Genomic DNA, 18,847 nt, shown 5'->3' on the forward strand with positions numbered 1-18,847 from the left:
AAAGATGGGCACTATATTTGCTCTTTTCCAATCCTCCAGGACTTCACCCAACCTCCATGAGTTCTCAGAAGGGTTAGCTGATGGATCTGATTTTACCTTCAGTGATTGTTTCAGTACTTCAGGGTTATTCCCATCTGATTCTGCTAACTTGAAAGTAGTTAGTTTCTCGAAGTAATCCCTGACCTGTTCTGCCATTACTTGAGGATGTTTGCCTTCTCTCCTACCTTTGTTGCCAACTGAACTCATCTGGTAGCTGCCTCTTTTTGTGATGACTAAAGTAAAAAAAAAGCATTAAATTATTTCACCCTTTTCTTCATCTGTAGCTAGATTGTCTTCTGTATTCTGTAATGGACATATGGTGTCTTTGGTGCTCCAAAGGAAAAGATAAAGGATGTAAAGCTTTCTCTATCCCTCTTGTCGAAGATGGATCACTGGGCAGATATGATTGCAAGAGTCATAAGGCCAGAAGGAAAAGAAACAAACAAAACAAAACAAACAACCCCTAGCTCTAGGAGGGTTCTGGACTACTGCTGCCAGGCTTATTTCTGTTCTTTATCCAATTACAATGTAATGGTCAAATTTACAAACCGTGCTTAAGAAGCATAGGTTGAAATCTAGGGCTCCTCTCTTCCAGAGGAATGTCCTGGCCCAGGGGTGGGCAATTATTTAGGCTGTAGAGCCACCTAGGGAGTTTTGGTGAGCTGTCATGGGCTGGGTCAGCATCTCCCTCCCCCTCCTCTGCACTGGACTAGGTCAGCACACCACTTGCCCACCCACCAGCCCACAGCAGCTCACCAAAATTCCTTGAATGGCTCTGGGTGCTGTCACCACCCAGCAATCCCAACCCAGCCTTAGGATCTTCATGGAGACCATGATGGGACCTGTCTGGGCAGGGTGTGCTCAGCCAGGTGGATGGGATTAGACAGGGCAGTGGGCAGGCAGAGAGCAGTGTCTGGGAGCAGGACAGGCAGGCTGGGCCTGGCGCCAGAGCTGCAGGGTGGTGACAGTCTAGAGCTGGGGCCCAGGAACGAGCCACAATCCACTCCCAGCATGCTCCTGCCCATGGAACGGGCACCTGTTGCAGGGACATGCGGTGAGCGGATTGTGGTTCTGCCCTGGGCCCTGACCTTGTGCTGTCACTGCCCTGCAGCCCTGGCCCCAGCCCTACCCATCTGATCTACTCCCAGATGCCACTCCCTGTCCACCCGCAGCCTCATCCTGTCCATCTGGCTGAGCGCGCCCTGCTTGCAGGGGTCCCTGGCCAGTCTCCATAGAGACCCTGCCAGTGCCCTTCATCTGGTGGGTGTGGGGAGGATGAGCCAGGGTGCCTGGGCACTGGGGCCCAGTCTGGTGGTGGCAGCAACACTAGCAGCAGCAGCCAGAAGGAGCCACGTCCACCAAAGCTGCCAGGAAGTGGAGTCTAGCCCCTGCACCAGCCCCATTGTGCACCCTAGGACAGCAGGACCAGCTGCATGCGCCATAGTCTGAGCTGCCCCCCATGCCTGGGCTGGGGGGTGGCAAGGGACCCACTGTGGGATGGATAAAATTACTTGGCAGGCCTGATTTGGCCTGAAGACCATATTTTGCCTATTCCTGTCCTAACTGCTAAGCTACAGAAGTAAGGTCTTGTTTGCTTCCTTTCAATCTTACTACATAACTTGCATCCTTGTCTATCCCATGAAGGGTGTCCTTCCTTATTCTGCCCTGTAGCCTGGTGGATCCTCTCAAAAGTCCTCCCCAGGGAAAAGGGTGCCTAGTACCCAGGTCTCCTATGTACTAGGCAAATATTCTAACTACTTGATTATTGGGCAAAATGTGAGCATCAGCACCACACACTGAATTGTCTGACTTCAGAAACCCTGTGTGCATCTGTCCTAGAAGTGCAATTAGGTGTTGTGATTTGCAGGTAAACAGAGAAATATAGTGGATAGATACAGAAGGCCAAGAGTTCAGAGATGCCCATGTGCTTTAGCATTTCCTGTTGAGATGTTACCTCTAAATATCTAATCCATCTTTGGAGGTGCTTACTGTTGTCCTTTCTACACACAAACACTTGAGGCGCCTAAACCTAATCACTCTTGGATATCTCCAGAGGCTCTTCATTAACTGTGCAGGGATGCATGACATCTAACTGGGATATTTTGAATCTCCTTCTTGGTGCAGCTGCTAAAAAGATAGTTAAGTGAGCACCTAAGTTTAAAGGTATAATAAGAGTATTTGAAATCAGACTTGAATGATTTCCACCTAATACTTAGGTTTCAGCTTTGTTAAGGGCAGATTGTGTATAAATCCTCCTCCTGCTTTCTTCCACCCCCATGTGAGAGGCCAGAATGTCATAGGATATCAGTATGATCCCTAGGAAGTTGAATCACATGATTTGTTTAAGCTCAAGTTTCTTATGAGGAAGGTTTTATTCCTAGTGACAGTGGCTTTGGCTCATTTAATAAATGACCTTCAAAAATCCATTATCTATTTAATATTCACAGAAGAGAAAGGAACTGAGGTAGGTGTACAAGTGTGTGTGTGTGTGTATAAATACAAGCCAGCTCTTCTTTTGGGGGTGTCATACTTCTACCATAATCAATTTATTTTCAGGTCTCTTGTCTATGTCAGGAAATCCTAGCTATATAACATACATCTTAAATGCTCCCTTGGGTTTTATCTGGAACAGATGAAAACTCTTGGAAAGTCCAACTGATTTTTTGTTTCTTTTGACATTTACATATTAGGTCAGACTATATCTAAGAGAAGAACTCTGTCTAAATGGTTGTCCTTTTGAATTTTTCTTTGTTTTCCTCTGCCAGAGCTGTCACTCAAAGGCCAATGAAAGCCCAATTTATTAGAGGCATATTTGCAATGGTAATCCACTCAGGTTTGTTCTGCTGAGACCTACAGAACAGTTACAATGCTATGTGGAGATGGGTTTATTCATTTACTGACCATTATTGCCTAGAGCAGTGCTAGGCCATGGATTGGAGAGGAACATTGCTTTTAGATTAATGATTCATATCCATATATGTCATGACTGTACATTACAAAAGTAAACACATTTATGGCTTTCCTTTTCTTTCATTGCCTATTTCACTACCTGTCTCCTGCCACATCTCTGTTTCTCTAGTCATCCGCTGAAGAAAGGAACTTTGATCTCCTTGCATACGTTTTAGTTTCTTCTGAGTCCAGATGTGCCCCAGAACCTTTTGTAGTGGCTCCTATGGTACTCCTGAAAGAAAAAGCTAGCAATTGAAGCAGGATTTGTTTGGATTTATCTTATACAGAAAGTACTAAGAATTTAATAAGGAGAAAAGCAGTGTGTTTCTAGAGAAATAGGGCTCATTGGAAATTTCTTCAGAAACCTTTCATATTTAATTGAGGGTGGTATTTCTCCATAGTTTATTTTTAAAATAGTTGTATAAAATTCTCTAGCAGGGATATTATTCCTTACTAAATTCTTTGGTGTTCTTCCAAGCAGTAACTCCAAACAAAATTGATGGGCTCATATTTTATTCTATTAGGTACTTAATTGGACTTAGGTGTCTGTATGTGATTCTATTTCAACCTGCTTATGTTGCAGAAAAAACATCAACACTTCTACTTTTTAATGTGCCATCACCTTAGTCTTAAGACATTCTTAAAGAAAATTTGCTCTCTGAAAATCCATTAAGGCACCTGAAATTGGGCATCCAAAATCCCTTAATTGACTTTGAAATTTAGTGTGTGTTATTCAAAACATTTGAGTTAATCTGGAAATTACCCCTGCTATGGACAAACCTAGGGGAAAAAATGTTTGTTTGATATTTTGGGAGAAGAGGCTGGCCACAACACCCACATTCATGGGCAACCTGAGATATTCAGAAAGTTTTCAAATTTAAGCTATAAACAGTGTGTTGTCATCATGTACACCTGTCCTTTAATTGCTTAATGTAAATCCAGTAGTGCAAGAATTTCAGAGAAAATAATTTTTATTAGAAAGCAAAATAGTATCCAGGTGACATGTACCTATAAAACAATACATTCATCACTGCAATTGGATTTTCACCTCAAAGAAGGAAAAACCAGGCTGCTATGAAACAGGATACAACATATGGATAATTATTTATGTATTTATTTTTGGAATAACAGTATTTTTCATAACTTTGAAAAAACTGTGATCACTTTTACAGCATTTAATTCTCTGCATTTGGTTTTGAAAGGTTGAAAGGGCTTATTTGCTGGTTAATTTCCTTGTGTTTCAATATTAACATATATTATGGGTTAAGAGGGTTCAGAGAAGGGCCACTCGTATGGTTAAGGGCCTACAGACCAAGCCCTATGAGGAGAGACTAGAGAAGCTGGATCTATTCAGCCTCCGCAAGAGAAGGTTGAGAGGTGACCTTGTGGCTGCCTATAAGTTCATCACGGGGGCACAGAAGGGAATTGGTGAGTATTTATTCACCAAGGCCCCCCCGGGGGTTACAAGAAATAATGGCCACAAGCTAGCAGAGAGCAGATTTAGATTGGACATTAGGAAGAACTTCTTCACAGTTCGAGTGGCTAAGGTCTGGAACGGGCTCCCAAAGGAGCTGATGCTCTCCCCTACCCTGGGGGTCTTCAAGAGGAGGTTAGATGAGTATCTAGCTGGGGTCATCTACCAGCCCTCTTTCCTGCTTATGCAGGGGGTCGGACTCAATGATCTATTGAGGTCCCTTCCGAACCTAACATCTATGAATCTATGAATCTATGAATTAGTGGTGAAAACATTAATTTTTTTATGTTTTTTTAGAGCCTGTGAAGCTAGAAGAGAAAATTCTCTATGGTGAATTGATGAAACTTCTAGATGAAGAAAATAAAAGACTGGAAGCACCTGGTAAGTAACAAGACCCCTCACTTAAAGAAAGAGTATACAATTATTTCAGAAATGTTTTCTTGGTTTAACATTATGAGGCTCTGTCTGAACCCCTTGAAGTTAAAGGCAAAATTAATGTTGAATTTAATGTAAGCAAATACGATCACGCCCAAAATGTTTTGTTATTTATGAATGCAGGCCAAAGAAAGACTTAAGTAGTCCATAGTAGTGGTCAGCAAACCTTACAAGGCCCAGGCTTGGCTCTGATCCAATGTGAGCCAGGGGGCTTTGGCAGCATGTCAGCAGCAGGGGACTTCACTGCAGTTGTGGGGTAAGGGTGGTGGGTAGATGTGGTGGTGACACCAAGTCCTGGTGCAGGCATAGATACAGGTAAAACCCTCCAGCACCACAGGGTGGATCCAGAGACTCAGGGTGGGTCCAGAGACTCCAGATCTGGCCCCTGGGTCCTATGTTACTGACTTCTGCTCTATAGTCTTTGGGTTGCCTCTTTGCAGAGGAATAAATTTCACCTAAAAATATTGGGACCAGAGTTAGGCATGAATCTCTGTGTAAAGGTGACTTTATTCCTATGGGTGCTGACCACCTACCACAGCTATTTTGAGGGAGAAGATATTTAAAGTGTCTAGAAAAGGTTCAGTTTTGTAACAGCAGTATCCAGATTAGACAGTTCCAGCCACAATCTTGTTAGAAATTGTGACTGCAGGGAAGGGGCATTCAAAATTTAGTTGTAGTTCTCTTCTTGTCAAAGGATGCAAGAGGAAGGCTCCTCAATTCCAAACTCTCAGCTTTACTTTGTTTTTGTTTTTGTTTTTGTTTTTGCTTTTATGATATTTATTTAACATCCTATAAATACATGGAACCAATAGCATCACACCTATTACATGCTGTGTCTCTCTATCTTATTTGGATAAGGGGGAACATGGATGATTTGCAAGTTAATGCCTTTTTTTCCTCTTCGTACTAATTTTTATTTATTTATTTATTTTTGCAGGCATGCATGTGTGTTTTCTACTCTTCTCTAAAGGGTTTCTGTATTGTTTCACAGTTACATCTACTCTATTGGAGAGACAGAACAGGTGTTTGCCTAGGGCATCCAAGCTTTACCACAGCAACGTATTTTATGACTATTTAGTTTGTGAGTAACTTTGTTCTATAAGAGGCAGTCATTTTTCAGTTTCCCTAGGGTAGCAAAACCCCTTGAACTGGCAGTGGTCATATCAGTAATCTCTATCCTGCCCCATTGTAAATGCAAGGAAAAGAAACTACAACTACCATAGCTAAATAAATGCAGATAGTGTAAGCAAAAACCTTTAATAGATTTTTAGCAAACCCAATATTACTACATGTTAATGTGGAGTTCCACATTACTGAATAAGATCAAAGTAGGCTGTGAGTTGATTGTTGCTTTTATCGTGTAATGACATAGGGTAAAATGAAAACACGTTTTGCAGTGGTAAATCCAGCATTATTTCTGTTGCAAATATTGGTTTGTGGTGTAGTTCTGCAGAACATAGCTGGGCCCCTTTACAAAAGTATGTGAGTGCCTCACAATCTTTAATCTATTTATCTTCACAACGCCCCTCTGAGGGTGGTAAGTTTTCTTATTCCACATGAAACAGGTATAGAGAGGCTAAGTGACTTGCCCAGCATTACTAAGAAAGTCTGTAGCAAACCAAACAATTGAATGGAGGTACTGTGGGTACTTTAACCACAGGATCATCCTTCTGCCTTCCTGCTTCAGTACACTGCCATATACTTTTGCTGTACAGTGTTAATGAGCATCACCATAACAAAGCATGGAAAACGTTAGGAATAGGAATGCCTACTTCTTTCTTAGCAAATAGTTTGTTCACCAAAAAAAAAAATGCAGTTTCAGTCAAGTCAAAATGGTTTAAGTCACATTTTATAAATATTTTGGTGGAAAACATTTTCTTTCCAGATCAGATACATGAAACTAAAGTTGGGGAAGTGGGGAGAGTCCCCCTTTTGTGCTGTTGCCCTCAGGTTGGCAGTCTACAGATCACAGGTCAAATCTGGCCTGCAGAAACATTGGACCTGGCCAGTCAGTATGGGGCTTTGGCAGCATTTGGCAGCAGGCTTTGGTTTAAGGTGCTCCCCTTGTGCCACCATAGGAACAGGCAGCAATGGCAGCCAGGTCCTATCACCTGCCTGTCCTCCTACCTTTGACTCAAGGTGGCTCATTCTGGCCTCAAGCTGGAAAAGGTTGCATATTCTTGCTTTAATTCAATGATTAGGATTTCCCCTTGGTACATGGGAATAGTCTATCTTGTTGGAACTGCTTCATTTTGTATAAAATACTTAAATATTTACTGGAGCAGGGACTGGTGAGTGCCCAAATCACTAGGCCTAAGAGTCTCTCTTTCTCTCCCCATCCCCCTTCTCCTACCCTGTGCTCCCTTATCCCTCTCCTCTTGAGTTAACAGTAAATACTCTTATCCTAAACTTCATCTTAACATCAGTTTTAGTCTTGGGATTTATTTGGTTTTAGAAAAATACTGAAAATATCTTTCCTGAACAGCAAGCATAGTTTACTCATCATTTCTCAGTAATTCACTCTATATTCAAAAAAGAAAGAAAGAAAGAAAAAGAACAGAAGAAAAGAATGGCTCTAAGCGTGATGTGAGCATGCTGGGTTTTCTTTCTTTCTTTTTCTTTAAAGCAGGGTGTCAAAGAAGCAGTACTCAGGCCCAATCCAGCCCATGGGTTTCAGATCAATTTTGCATGCTGTGTGGGACCTGGCCCCTGACCCTAGCCCCAGGTGCTCCATGTGTTGCATAGAGCTGATCTGGTGTATGCTGCATGCGGGGTGTGGGGCTGGACCAGAAAACATGAATGTTGCAAGCAGCAGAAGGACCAGTTTGGGTTGTGTGGTGCATATGGTGCCCGCACTAGACTGGTCCAGTCCGCTGGCTTTGATGTGTGGGGCCAGTCTCTGGGCCTGATCTAGCCTGCAAACAAGCCCCACAACCCTCATCTACCCTCCTGGGCCAGATGAATTTGACACCCCTACTTAAAAGCACCATAGGAAGGTTGAATCCTAGCTTTATACAACCTTACAGGTAGAGCCCTGAGTTCTGACTGAAGCCTATGGGATGTTGATTTCTCCTCCATCCTGTCAGGCAAATGGATACCTATGGGAGATGATGAGAGGAAAATCAAAGAGTTTTTAATGCCCACATAAAAGGGTCTAATTTGAGCTGTGTAACCCAGTTGATTTTCTGTCTCTAATGCCCCATCTACATGTTACACCCAAGATGTGATTAACCATTTAATCATGTCTTAAGTTGTGACCCAGCCACACATTCAGTCAATTAATAGTGTCAACAAGTAAACAAGGAATAAGCCACAAAGTTATTCCACAAAAATTCTGTAATAATTTTGTGGCTCATTCTTATCACACCATTATACGCACAGAATGTGACAGAAGCAACAATTTTCACCTGATCTAGTCACAGAAAGTGGTCTATAGCTGTGACCAAACACAAATGCATAGCTGCAAACAGCTTAAAATCCAGCAAAAATCTGAACCTTCATTGCATGAGAGTTCAGATGAAGACGTTTCAAAACACAGCATCTTCTATAACTTCTGTCTGCGCTGCCTGACAGCATGTCACTGTTTTCAGAATGGGAAGACAGAAAGGGAACAGAGGGAATTTGGTTTGAGGTTTTTTCATTACCCATCAGAGTGTGGGTTAGGTGTGTTGGAGCCCCTCCCCAGGTGGGAGGGCTCCAATTCAGTTACCCCACACTCCAGCGCTAGTTGGGGAACCCCTAGAAACAGTTCTTTCTGCTCCCTTTCCCCTCCCAATTCTGAAAACAGCACAGACTAGGATGTAGGAGGCCATTGCTAGGGGAAACCAGCTGCAGACTCACAGCCAGCAGTTACTTTTCCCTCCCCCCTGGACCCAACAGTGAACTTCTGTTTGGTCCAGGGTACTGTTATAAGTCAGAATGCTTCCTACAAAACATTCTTAGTTATAGCGGGGTGTCTAGGTGCTCCCTTGTGGATGGGAGCCCCACCAGCTGATGGGGCTCCAAACCACAGGGGTGAACCATGTGTGGCCATGGCTGCAGAACTTGCATCTATGGCAAAATGTGGGGCCCTGCCACAGCTGTGAGCCTCATCAGCTATGAGATTCACAGCTGCAGCAGTACATTGGGTGCTGACATGGCTGCAAGCCTTATTGCCTGTGGGAATTTCAGCCATGGGAGCTTGCTATTTGCTGGTGCAGGGGGAGTCCAGGATTGCAATCCTCCCTCCTCTTTTCCCCTCCTGTACCGGCAATAAGGCATGATTGGATCTGATGCTGGATCCCACAGTTGCACTTTTTGCCATGCATGTGTGGCATGGCAGGAGGCATGATTATGTTGATTGTGCATCAGAGCCTATCATGCCCTTACCTGAACATTTAGAGGAGCCCTAGCTGGTAGAACTGCTTTTCTGTCCTGCTGAGCTGTACTTTTGAAGTGACTTCAGGTGCTTTTCGTCAAATATTCTCTTAGTCTTAATCTTAATTTAGCTGGATATTTCTAATAGTTCTCTCAAGTGGCCTTTTAAAAATTGTTCTTACCCTCTTCTTACTCTTTTCCAGAGCATACTCTATAGATAAGCCCAATGTGGTCCACCAAAAAGAAGATATTAGACATTAGTTTCAGTGCAAGGAAGTAATAAAACTAACCAGAAAAACAAAAAGATACCACAGTGCATTCATGGAGTAGGTACTTTCACAGAGTATGTGCTTTCATTCTCATTGTGACATTCAAGGGCAACCCAATTGAGCTCACAGAATTTTAAATTAGAATATATAACTGTAGGCAAGATTTTTCAGCTGGTAAAAACTGGCTTAATTGCAATGAGTTCAATGTAATCCCACTGATTTACACCAGCTAAAGTTTTGGCCACTGTACATAGCGTGGGCAGAGTAAAGAAAATAAACAATATTGCATCTGTTGGCAATGTTTTCTTTTTTTGGCATTGCCTTTATTTTTATTCTTCTAGACAAAGCCCAATGCTTTAGTAAATTTAAATCTAAATATCGTTTTGTTTTTGCATTTAATAGTTGTAGGTCAAATCACTTTTCATTAGGCTTGTAAGATGCTATGTGAAGAGATTCCATGTACCCTTAGGTAACAGTTTCAGTTGTTTATATCTACTGTACACTTCCCCCAACATGATTTTAAATTTGTATCCTCTTGTAATTAAATATAAAAAACCCCCTGCATCCTGTGTGTTGGTGGCATAGAGGTGATTTAATCACTCAGAGACTCAACAATTAAAGTTGTTCAAAGATGAGTAGTTAGCAAAACTGAAAATGTTAAGAGCCTTAGTTTTATCTTTCCTTTTCTGGTCTTCATTAGAGAATGGAAGACTTCAAAGGGGAGTAAGAAAAAATCTTGTAAGTGCTTTCATGTTCTGGGATGGATGGAGAGACAGACAGATAACTAGATATGGCATTTTCTTGCAAAGAAAGAGAAACTGAGAAATAAAAACCTCCAAACATTATTCTGCAGAGGAATGAGGTGACCATGATAAAGTGAGATGCAGAGAACCTGGTTGCTGTCACTTCTTAGTGATCCTAACATGAGGAAATGAGCAAAATACTTGTCTGTCTTGTGTCCCAAAACTGGCATTAGTACTCCATGAAATATCAATGAGATGATATTTTAATGAGCACCATATCAAGTTACATTGCAAACATTTAAATCGTATCTTCTTTGTAGCAGGCTTGGTGAATGGGAGACATTTTTGTTTATGGTGCGCAGTGCTCAGTGCATAAATCCAGTGAGCCAAGTATTGTATTTTATACAATGCATTGTGTGGTAAGCTTACCAAGTGCCTGGGTGGATACTAGGGGTGTGTGAAACGGGCTGTATTTGATTTGGATTCGGATTCAGCCCAAATCAGGGACAATGATTCAATTAATTGATTTGGACCGCTGTCTATGAGTTGATTCGGGCAAATCTGAATCTCAAGATTTGATGCTGATTTGGAGAATTAGAGATTTGCCCATAGACACAGCTTTAAATGTTTTTTTCTACATACCTCAAGGTACCAGGTGCGGCTCATGAATGCTGCGATGCTGGGGCAGATGGAGAATCCCACAGGAGTGTGGGGGCCCCCCCTGCATGCTCGGCAGCAAACCCAGAAATACTTCCAGTTCACTTCCAGTCCCCCTGTGCCCCTCTGGCTCAGTGATTGGCTGCAGGGGGACCCCGGGTACCCCCCCAGACCCAGGAGGCACCAGTCACCAAGCCAGGGAGGGCACAGGGGGGGCCCCGGCAGACCCAGAAGTGGACTGGAAGTGCTTTTGGCCCACTTCTGGGTCTGCTGCCGAGTGTGCTGGGGACCCCACTATGCTCCTGTGGGACGCTCCATCTGCCCCAGCATCGCAGCATTGATGAGCCGCCTGGTACCTTAAGGTATGTAGAAAAAACATTTAAATGTGTGTTTATGTCCAAATTACCTAATGTTTCTGAATTTCTCCAAATTGATTCAGAGGGGTCTGATTTGATTCAGAAAGATTAAAGGGTCTCCTGATTCGATTTGGATTCAGAGATTTGGTCACCAAATCGGGCCGAATCTCTGCCAAATCAAATCAGGGACCAAAGCTTTGTACAGTCCTAGTGAACACCCTCATGCACGCTGAGATGCTTCAGATGGGCTGCCTCCTTGATTGGGAAACAGCACAGCTGTGTTCATGCAGTGCTGAGGGTGGGTTAGTTATACGTAGTGCAGGTTAATTGGTACTATCACTGAGCAGTGCTAACTAGACAACTTCAAGGACCAGTCAGACCCACAAGCACTGTTTCCAGTTATGGGGTCAGCCCACCTGAAGCAGCTCAGCATCCAGGAGAGCATCCTTCCTAAACATGGTAAATATACCATGTAGACACAGTCTTGATCTCACCCATATAATCTTACTGAAGCCAGAGAAGTTTCTATGGTATAAATGAGAGAAGAATTGGATCCAATTTACTAAACTGGTATTGAGTGTTGTCTGTCTGTGGGTGAGGGGAGTAAAATGAAATGACTGGTATTAGTCTGAATCCTCTTAAGAATTCCTAAGAATAGTAGCTTTTCTTCTTCTTCCACAATGTGGTAAGTCAAAGCCACTCCTGATTGCAATGTTTTTTATATCACACTGGGGGTTAAATTAACTTAGCATATGTAAATTGGTTACTAAATATTTTAAAAACAAAATATTCAACTCTTCCTTCTAAACCTGTGTTACTATTTAGGTTAGGTTTCCTGATAAAGAAATTGGGTATCTGCATGTTGCCAAAAGTTTTGATGTTATAATATATTGTATTTTTTATGGTATCAATCGATGCCATAAAGCTGACCTGCCCAGCATGTTGGCTGAGAAGTACTAATCAATGAACCAAATGTCATTTGGCAAAGGATAACCTGCCACTTTTCTTTCAAGCAGCCCATGTCATCAGTGAAGATTTTTCAGACTCCATAATGCCTGTCAGCTTCACTAAAACACATGACTTTCGCAAGGAGGTTGAAGATGAAGTGATTCCTTCGTATATTGTACAGTTTGAGAAAGATGTTCAGGATGACATAATTATGCTTGGCAGCTTTTCACTGGAACAGGTCAGAGTTAGGAACTATAAGACAATTTCATCCTTTGGTGCATAACATGTTGTTGACTTGTCAGCCTTATACACCAGTGATAGCCAGTGATAAATATACTGAAAAGATAAAAGATTATTGTCTCTCATCACTGGAATTTTTTTAAACTAGGAGTAATAGTCATCCCCTTATTTCCATTTTAGTATGAGTAAAATGAGATCTTGATTGCTGCTTCTTTCCTGAATAATGAAGTGTCTGTAGCTACTCCATAGTTAAGCCTGAAAGTGAATTTGATTCATAAACCAATTCCTTTCCCCAGCAGCTTGAGAAAAGCATGGTATATTTGTTTAAAATGTGTAAGTTAGATTTGGGGACAAGGAAGATTTGAGCAAGAGATTAATTGGACAAAGGGGTTTTGAATTATAAAACTGAAGTGTTCATTGTTATCCAGAAAAATCCTCCTGGTTTTCTTTTGCTGTTTTGTAGCCAAATGAGAGAGACAATGAAAGAGAAATTGGGTTATGGATTCACATTGTCAAAGTGGAGGCTTCAAAAGCAAAATGGTAGTTGTTAGTCACTGAACACACCATTTTGCCTCTGAAAATCTCACCCCAAGTCTGGTGCATGGGAGCAAAGATTAATTGATTAATATATCATTTTTAATTAGTAACACGAGAATGGCTCATTGGCTCTGATGCGCTTAAAATAGGCTGCCAAATGACTAATGGTGACCTAAGCTTTTATTTTTAAAAAGTAAGTCTCTAGATCTTTTCATTGCAGAAATAGATCTCCACAATTAAATTTATTGGATTAATCAATTTGGTGAAGGAAATGCCTCACTGCTCTGCTGTCTGTCTCTAACTCCCTTGCTAACTCCCTTATCTCTTTTTCTGCTCATTCTTAAATTGCTTTTCCCCTATACAGTGAAACTTAGGTGGTGCATAGAAGGGGTAAACAGCAAAGATCAAAATCTGGGGCTGTGGAGCATTCAGAAAAGGGGACATGGATGATGTCTACTATGTAGGGGAATAATTGAATTGAGAGCAAGAGAGGACATGGCTACAGGGAGCCTGCTAGCAGAACAGGGAGTGTTGCTGCTTTCCTAGACCATTGGATGTCTCCACATTATGGAGACTTTATTAGATGTATTGGCATAACCCCTAACACCTCGCGTAACTCACAGGGAACCTCATTTCATCTTGAAAAGTCTAAATAGTTGGTTACCCCCCTAAAGACAATCCTGATTAGCAGTAAGTTCAAGAACCTGACAAATCTATTTAAGGGTATTTTTTTTTTTTTTTTGCCATTCAGGTTTCTAAGCTTTCTGAGGTGGATTGAGGGACATTCATAACCTTAAGTCTCACGGGAGCTCACACAACACTAGACATCTTCAAGATAGCCCTGAGGGAGTCTCTGAGAGCCTCTTAAGGCTTGCAGAGGTGCATATTGGGGTGATACATGACAAGACACCTATCTGTTGTTATCTTGTGTATAGACAACTATACTTTTAAGTGACAGCTTTGAAGAAAGTGGAGCTGTAGGAGACCAAGTTCTGTTTTGCAGGGACAGTTAGAAGTGGTTGATGAACAAACAGGATTTCTTTTAACCACTGTGGGCACATCCACACATGCAACCACATGCATTTGCAGCAGCTCAAATAGAAGTGATGCAAATTTGAGCTGGGGCTTTTTGCTTCAGCGCACGTGCTCAGATATGCACTTTTTTGTGGAGCAAATTGTGCCACTTGTGGCAAAATAATAACCCTGCCTGGCTCCTCCTGGATCTGTAGCCAGGGGTAGCTAGAGCCTGGGCCCAGCACCTGTGCTGTCCCCAGCAGTACAAAAAGCTGCCCTGGCAAGCAGCTCAGGGCTACTTGCCCTCAGGAGCTCCTGGGGGTGGCTGGGGCACCCCAGTGGCAGAGTCTGTATTCCACCTTTATCCCATGAGCCACTAGGGACCTCAGCTGGCAGCTCCTCCATAGAGCTGTCACCATGGGCATGTATGTGGTCAGCTTCACGGACACCCCGGTCTCCTTCCTCTTTTGTGGGCAGAGGGAGACCCTGGCCCACATGACCCTTGAGTGCGCCAGGCTGCAGCCCCTCCACCTCCACCTCCAGAGCCTCCTCTTGAGGTTCTGGTTGAATTTCACCCCTCACCTTTTTGTTTTTGGTCACCCCACCTGTGGCTCCAACAAGTCCCAGGACCTCCTGATCAACCTTCTTCTGCCTCTGGCCAAGCCTGCAGACCTCTCGATCCCAGTGGTCCAAAGGGATGAGCTACTTGCATTTCTTGACTGTGACTACACTCGCTGGTCCGCCAGCAAGGTACAGCTAGCCTTGGACCACTGGGGAGATTTTGATAGCATCCTTGCCACTGCAAAGGCACTGGTGGGGGAAGGCAAGCAGCCCAAAAACTGCAACGCCTGGATCTCTAGGTGGGCCCTCTGTTTCATAGATGCCCTCTATACATATGGGAGGATGCCATGTGAATTGGCGGGGCCCACACTGGGCATTGAGATATGCCCTGTTCCCTCCCCCCCCCCAGCCATGAGGTCATTTAAGATCATGACCCTCAATGTCTATGGCTGTAATAAGGGTCTCTGGAAGTGCCAGGTGCTCTCCTTCCTTCAGGAAGGATGGTACCCCATAGTATTCTTGCAGGAGACCCTGATGACTCCAGCCAATGAACCAAATTGGCACTGAAGTTGGGAGGCAGGGTCTTTTTTAGGCATGTCTCAGCCACCTCATGCGGGGAGGCCACCCTGTTCTCCCCAGGCCTTCAGCCGGAGGTTCTTCAGGATGTTGAGGTGCTGCTGGGCTGCCTGCTGCACCTCCAGGTCCAGGTGCAGGGGCTGGTCCTGAACCTTCTGAATGTGTACGCCCCTGTGAGGGACCGGGAGTTGGCGGACATGCTTCGGCACTCTCAACCCTCACACTGCAGGCCTGGGGAGGTCCTTGGTGGGGACTTTAGTGTCACCCTAGATGCACAAGACTGGTCAGGCAGGGAGCAGAAACAGACCGCCATGGGCGTCCTCAGGGAGATCCTGATGGACTACTCCCTGGTGGACGTCTGGCATGCCTGTCACCCTACCAACCCCCCTGCGTTCACCTATGTGAGGGTGGGAGAGGAGCAGGCATGCCACTCCTGGTTGGACTGGGTTTATATCTCTTTGCCACACTTTGCCCAGGCCCACTCCTCTGGCATCCAGCCAACCCCTTTCAGTGGTCACAACCTTGTCTGGGCCCAGGCCACACTAGGGCCTGGGTGTCCAGGGTTGGCCTACTGGCATTTCAGTGCCAGTCTGCTGGAGGATGTGGGCTTCCAGGAGTTCTGGCTGGCCTGGTGGGAGCAACGGGCAGCTTTCCCCTTGCCTAGGAGATGGTGGGATGTGGGGAAGGGGCACATTCGGCTTTTTTGCTGCAGCTACACTTGGGGGCATACCTGGCAGAGGGAGATGGTCCAGGAGCAGCTCAAGAAGGAAGTGCTAGAGCTGGAGAGGCACCTGGCCACCGACCCAACCAACCCGTCCCTCTGCAGAGAGTGTTGGGAGAGGCGGGAAGAGCTTCGTGCTCTGGTGTCCAGCTCCTTCGGGAGATGGAAAGCAGCTCCTGCTTCTTCTATGCCCTGGAGAGGAGGCAGGGGGCCAAGAAGTACATCATCTGCCTTCTGGCAGGTGATGGCACTCCCCTCCTGGATCCAGGTGAGATGCGCCAGTGCACGCGGGCTTTCTATGAAGAGCTCTTCTCCCTGAATCTGACCAATGCCAAAGCCTGTCAGACCCTGTGGGAGGGACTCCCGCAGGTCAGTGTGTGTGACTGGGACCAGCTGGAAGTTCCTCTCACTCTGGCTGAGTTTTCATCTGCCCTCCATCTGATGCCTGACAACAAGGTGCCAGGCATTGATGGGCTGACCATGGAGTTCTGCCAGGTCTTCTGGGATGTCCTCAGCCCAGACCTTGCCGCAGTCCGAGCCGAATCTGAGAGAAGTGGGGAACTCCCCCTGTCATGCCAGAGGGCCATGCTAACCCTTCTGCCAAAGAAGGGGGATCCCCATGACCTAAGAAATTGGCATGTCCCTCCTCTGCATGGACTACAAAGTGGTAGTGAAGGCCATCTCACTGGGCCTGCAGTCAGTGCTGATGGATGTGATCCATCCTGACCAGATGTACATGGTGCCTGGATGTTCCATCTTTGACAACCTGTACCTGGTTTGGGACCTCCTGGAGCTATCATGCTGGGAGGGCCTGTCTTTTGCCCTCCTGTCCATGGACCAGGAGAAGGCATTTGACAGAGTGGATCACAGGTATCTCACAGGCATGCTGCAGGCCTTTGGCTTTGGGCCCCACTTCGTGTGGGCTTTCCAGGTGCTGTACATCTCTGCAGAATGTTTGGTCAAGCTCAACTGGACTCTGATGGAGCCCATCCCATTCAGGAGAGGGGTGCGTCAAGGCTGCCTGCTGTTGGGCCAGCTGTATGCCTTGGCCCTGGAGCCCTTCCTCATTCTCCAGTGGAAGTGGGTGGTGGGGTGGGTTCTCCAGGAGCTGGCAGTGCAGCTGGTCCTGTTAGCGTATGCTCCTCATGGTCCAGGACTCAGGTGACCTGGCACAGGTGGAGGCCTGCCAGGCATTGTACTCAGCAACCTGCTCGTCCTGGGTCAACTGGGTCAAGGGCTTTGGCCTGGCAGTGGGTGATGGGTGGCAGGTGGGCTCACTCCCACCTGTGCTCCACAGGATCTGCTGGAGTATGGGCTCACTGCTGTACTTGGGGGTCTACCTGTCCCCCACAGACCCCTCCCTGCCAGAGAACTGCTGGAGGCAAGGGTGGTGGAGCAGTTCCAGGCATGGGCAGTGCTCTTGAGATGTCTCTCCCTATGTGGGAGAGTGCTGGTGCTGAGCCAGCTAGTCCTGTCCATGCTCTGGCACTGCTTACACACCCTGCCTGTGCCCCCTGAGGTCCTGGTGGGACTCCAGAGATGGGCGCTGGAGTTTTTCTGGCCAGGAAGGCACTGGGTCACTGCAGAGGTCCTGAGTCTCCCCTTGCAGGAGGGCGACCAGGGTCTACTTTGCCTGCTCAGCCAGGTCCTGGGGTTCTGCCTTCAGGCCCTGCAGCAACTGCTATATATTGTGGGTAGCCACATGGCATGGGGCTACCTGGGGCACAGTTTCCTTTGCCACTTTCAGGGGCTCCAATATGACTGGCAGCTCCTCAGCCTGTGGGGCTTTTCCCTTCAGGACCTCTGAGGGCTGCCAGATTTCTACCAGGACCTCCTCTGGGCCTGGAGGCTGGTCTCCGCCTCCAGGTCCCCTGCAGTTGCCCAGGGCCCCAACCTGCTCATCGAGCCTCTCCTCCGGAACCCCCAGCTGGAGGTGCCGATGGCAGAGGCGCCGCAATTGTGACAGAGGTTGATCCTGGCTGGTGTTACCCACATTGGAGACCTCCTGGACCATGATAGGTGGGAGTGGGTGGACCCTTCTGCGCTTGCCCAGTGCATACTCAAGACACATGCAACCTGCCATCTGGTCTGGGAGGTGAAATCTGCTCTATGTCCCGATGCCCTTGCCTTTGTTGACCAAGCCCTGTGTGGTGGCAGTCCCCACCCCTCCATGTCTTCCAGCCCACAAGAGCTTGTCATGGGGCCAGCTTGTCATGGAGCCCACCCTTAAGTGTGCCAGGCTGCAGCCCCTCCACCTCCACCTCCAGAACCTCCTCTTGAGGTTCTGATTGAATTTCACCCCCCACCTTTTTGTCTTTGGTCACCCCATCTGCAACACCACCAAATCCTGGGACCTCCTGGTCAAGCTCCTCCTGCCTCTGGCCAAGCGGGCCCTGTACTTGACCAGGAAGGAGGCTCTGGCTAAGAAGGTGCCCAGAGAGTGTAGGGCGACTTTCCTCTCCCTTGTCCATGTATATTTCTGGGCAGAGCACCAGTGGGCGGCGTCCACTGGCTCCTTGGATGCCTTTGAGGATGGCCTGGGGGGCTCTGCTTGGTGTCCCCCTCTGGAGAACTTCTTTTCACATTTTGAACCTTTCATCCCCACATCACTCCTACCCTTGTCTTCCTTAGTTGTCCCATCAAAAAAAGCCACAACCCCCCCCCCCCCCCCCCACACACACACAAAATTATCAGTTGTATCTTTCAAACTCTGGTCCCACACAAAGCTATTAGTTAACTAGGTGGGCCTTAAGGCCCATGATCTCTGGAAGATACAAATAGACAGGAGCTCCTGGGGCCTGGCCAATTTGTATCTGGGGACACTACCCCTTGTGCCAGCTGTACTGCTGCAGCAGCATCCCAAATCCATTTTTAAAAATACCTGAAAATCTATGTTCTTCCACAATTAAAACAAAAGACCACTCTACACCCCCCCCCCCCGGGGAGAGGGGAAAAAGGGGGGGGGGGGGGGG

The 18,847-nt window shown here is 46.0% G+C and overlaps 1 protein-coding gene across 1 annotated transcript in view; it reads left to right on the top strand.

Moving 5' to 3' along the window:
* The window catches only part of OFCC1 (orofacial cleft 1 candidate 1), a 112,672-nt gene that overhangs the window by 66,188 nt on the left and 27,637 nt on the right, over nucleotides 1–18,847 (top strand). Inside the window, exons 8-9 of the mRNA XM_014519073.1 lie at nucleotides 4,760–4,843; nucleotides 12,295–12,464. Of these exons, the coding sequence (XP_014374559.1) occupies nucleotides 4,760–4,843; nucleotides 12,295–12,464 (254 nt within the window). The remainder of the gene's footprint in view (nucleotides 1–4,759; nucleotides 4,844–12,294; nucleotides 12,465–18,847) is intronic.

Source organism: Alligator sinensis, unplaced genomic scaffold, assembly GCF_000455745.1.
Source record: "Alligator sinensis unplaced genomic scaffold, ASM45574v1 scaffold361_1, whole genome shotgun sequence".
NCBI classification, from domain to species: Eukaryota; Metazoa; Chordata; order Crocodylia; family Alligatoridae; genus Alligator; species Alligator sinensis.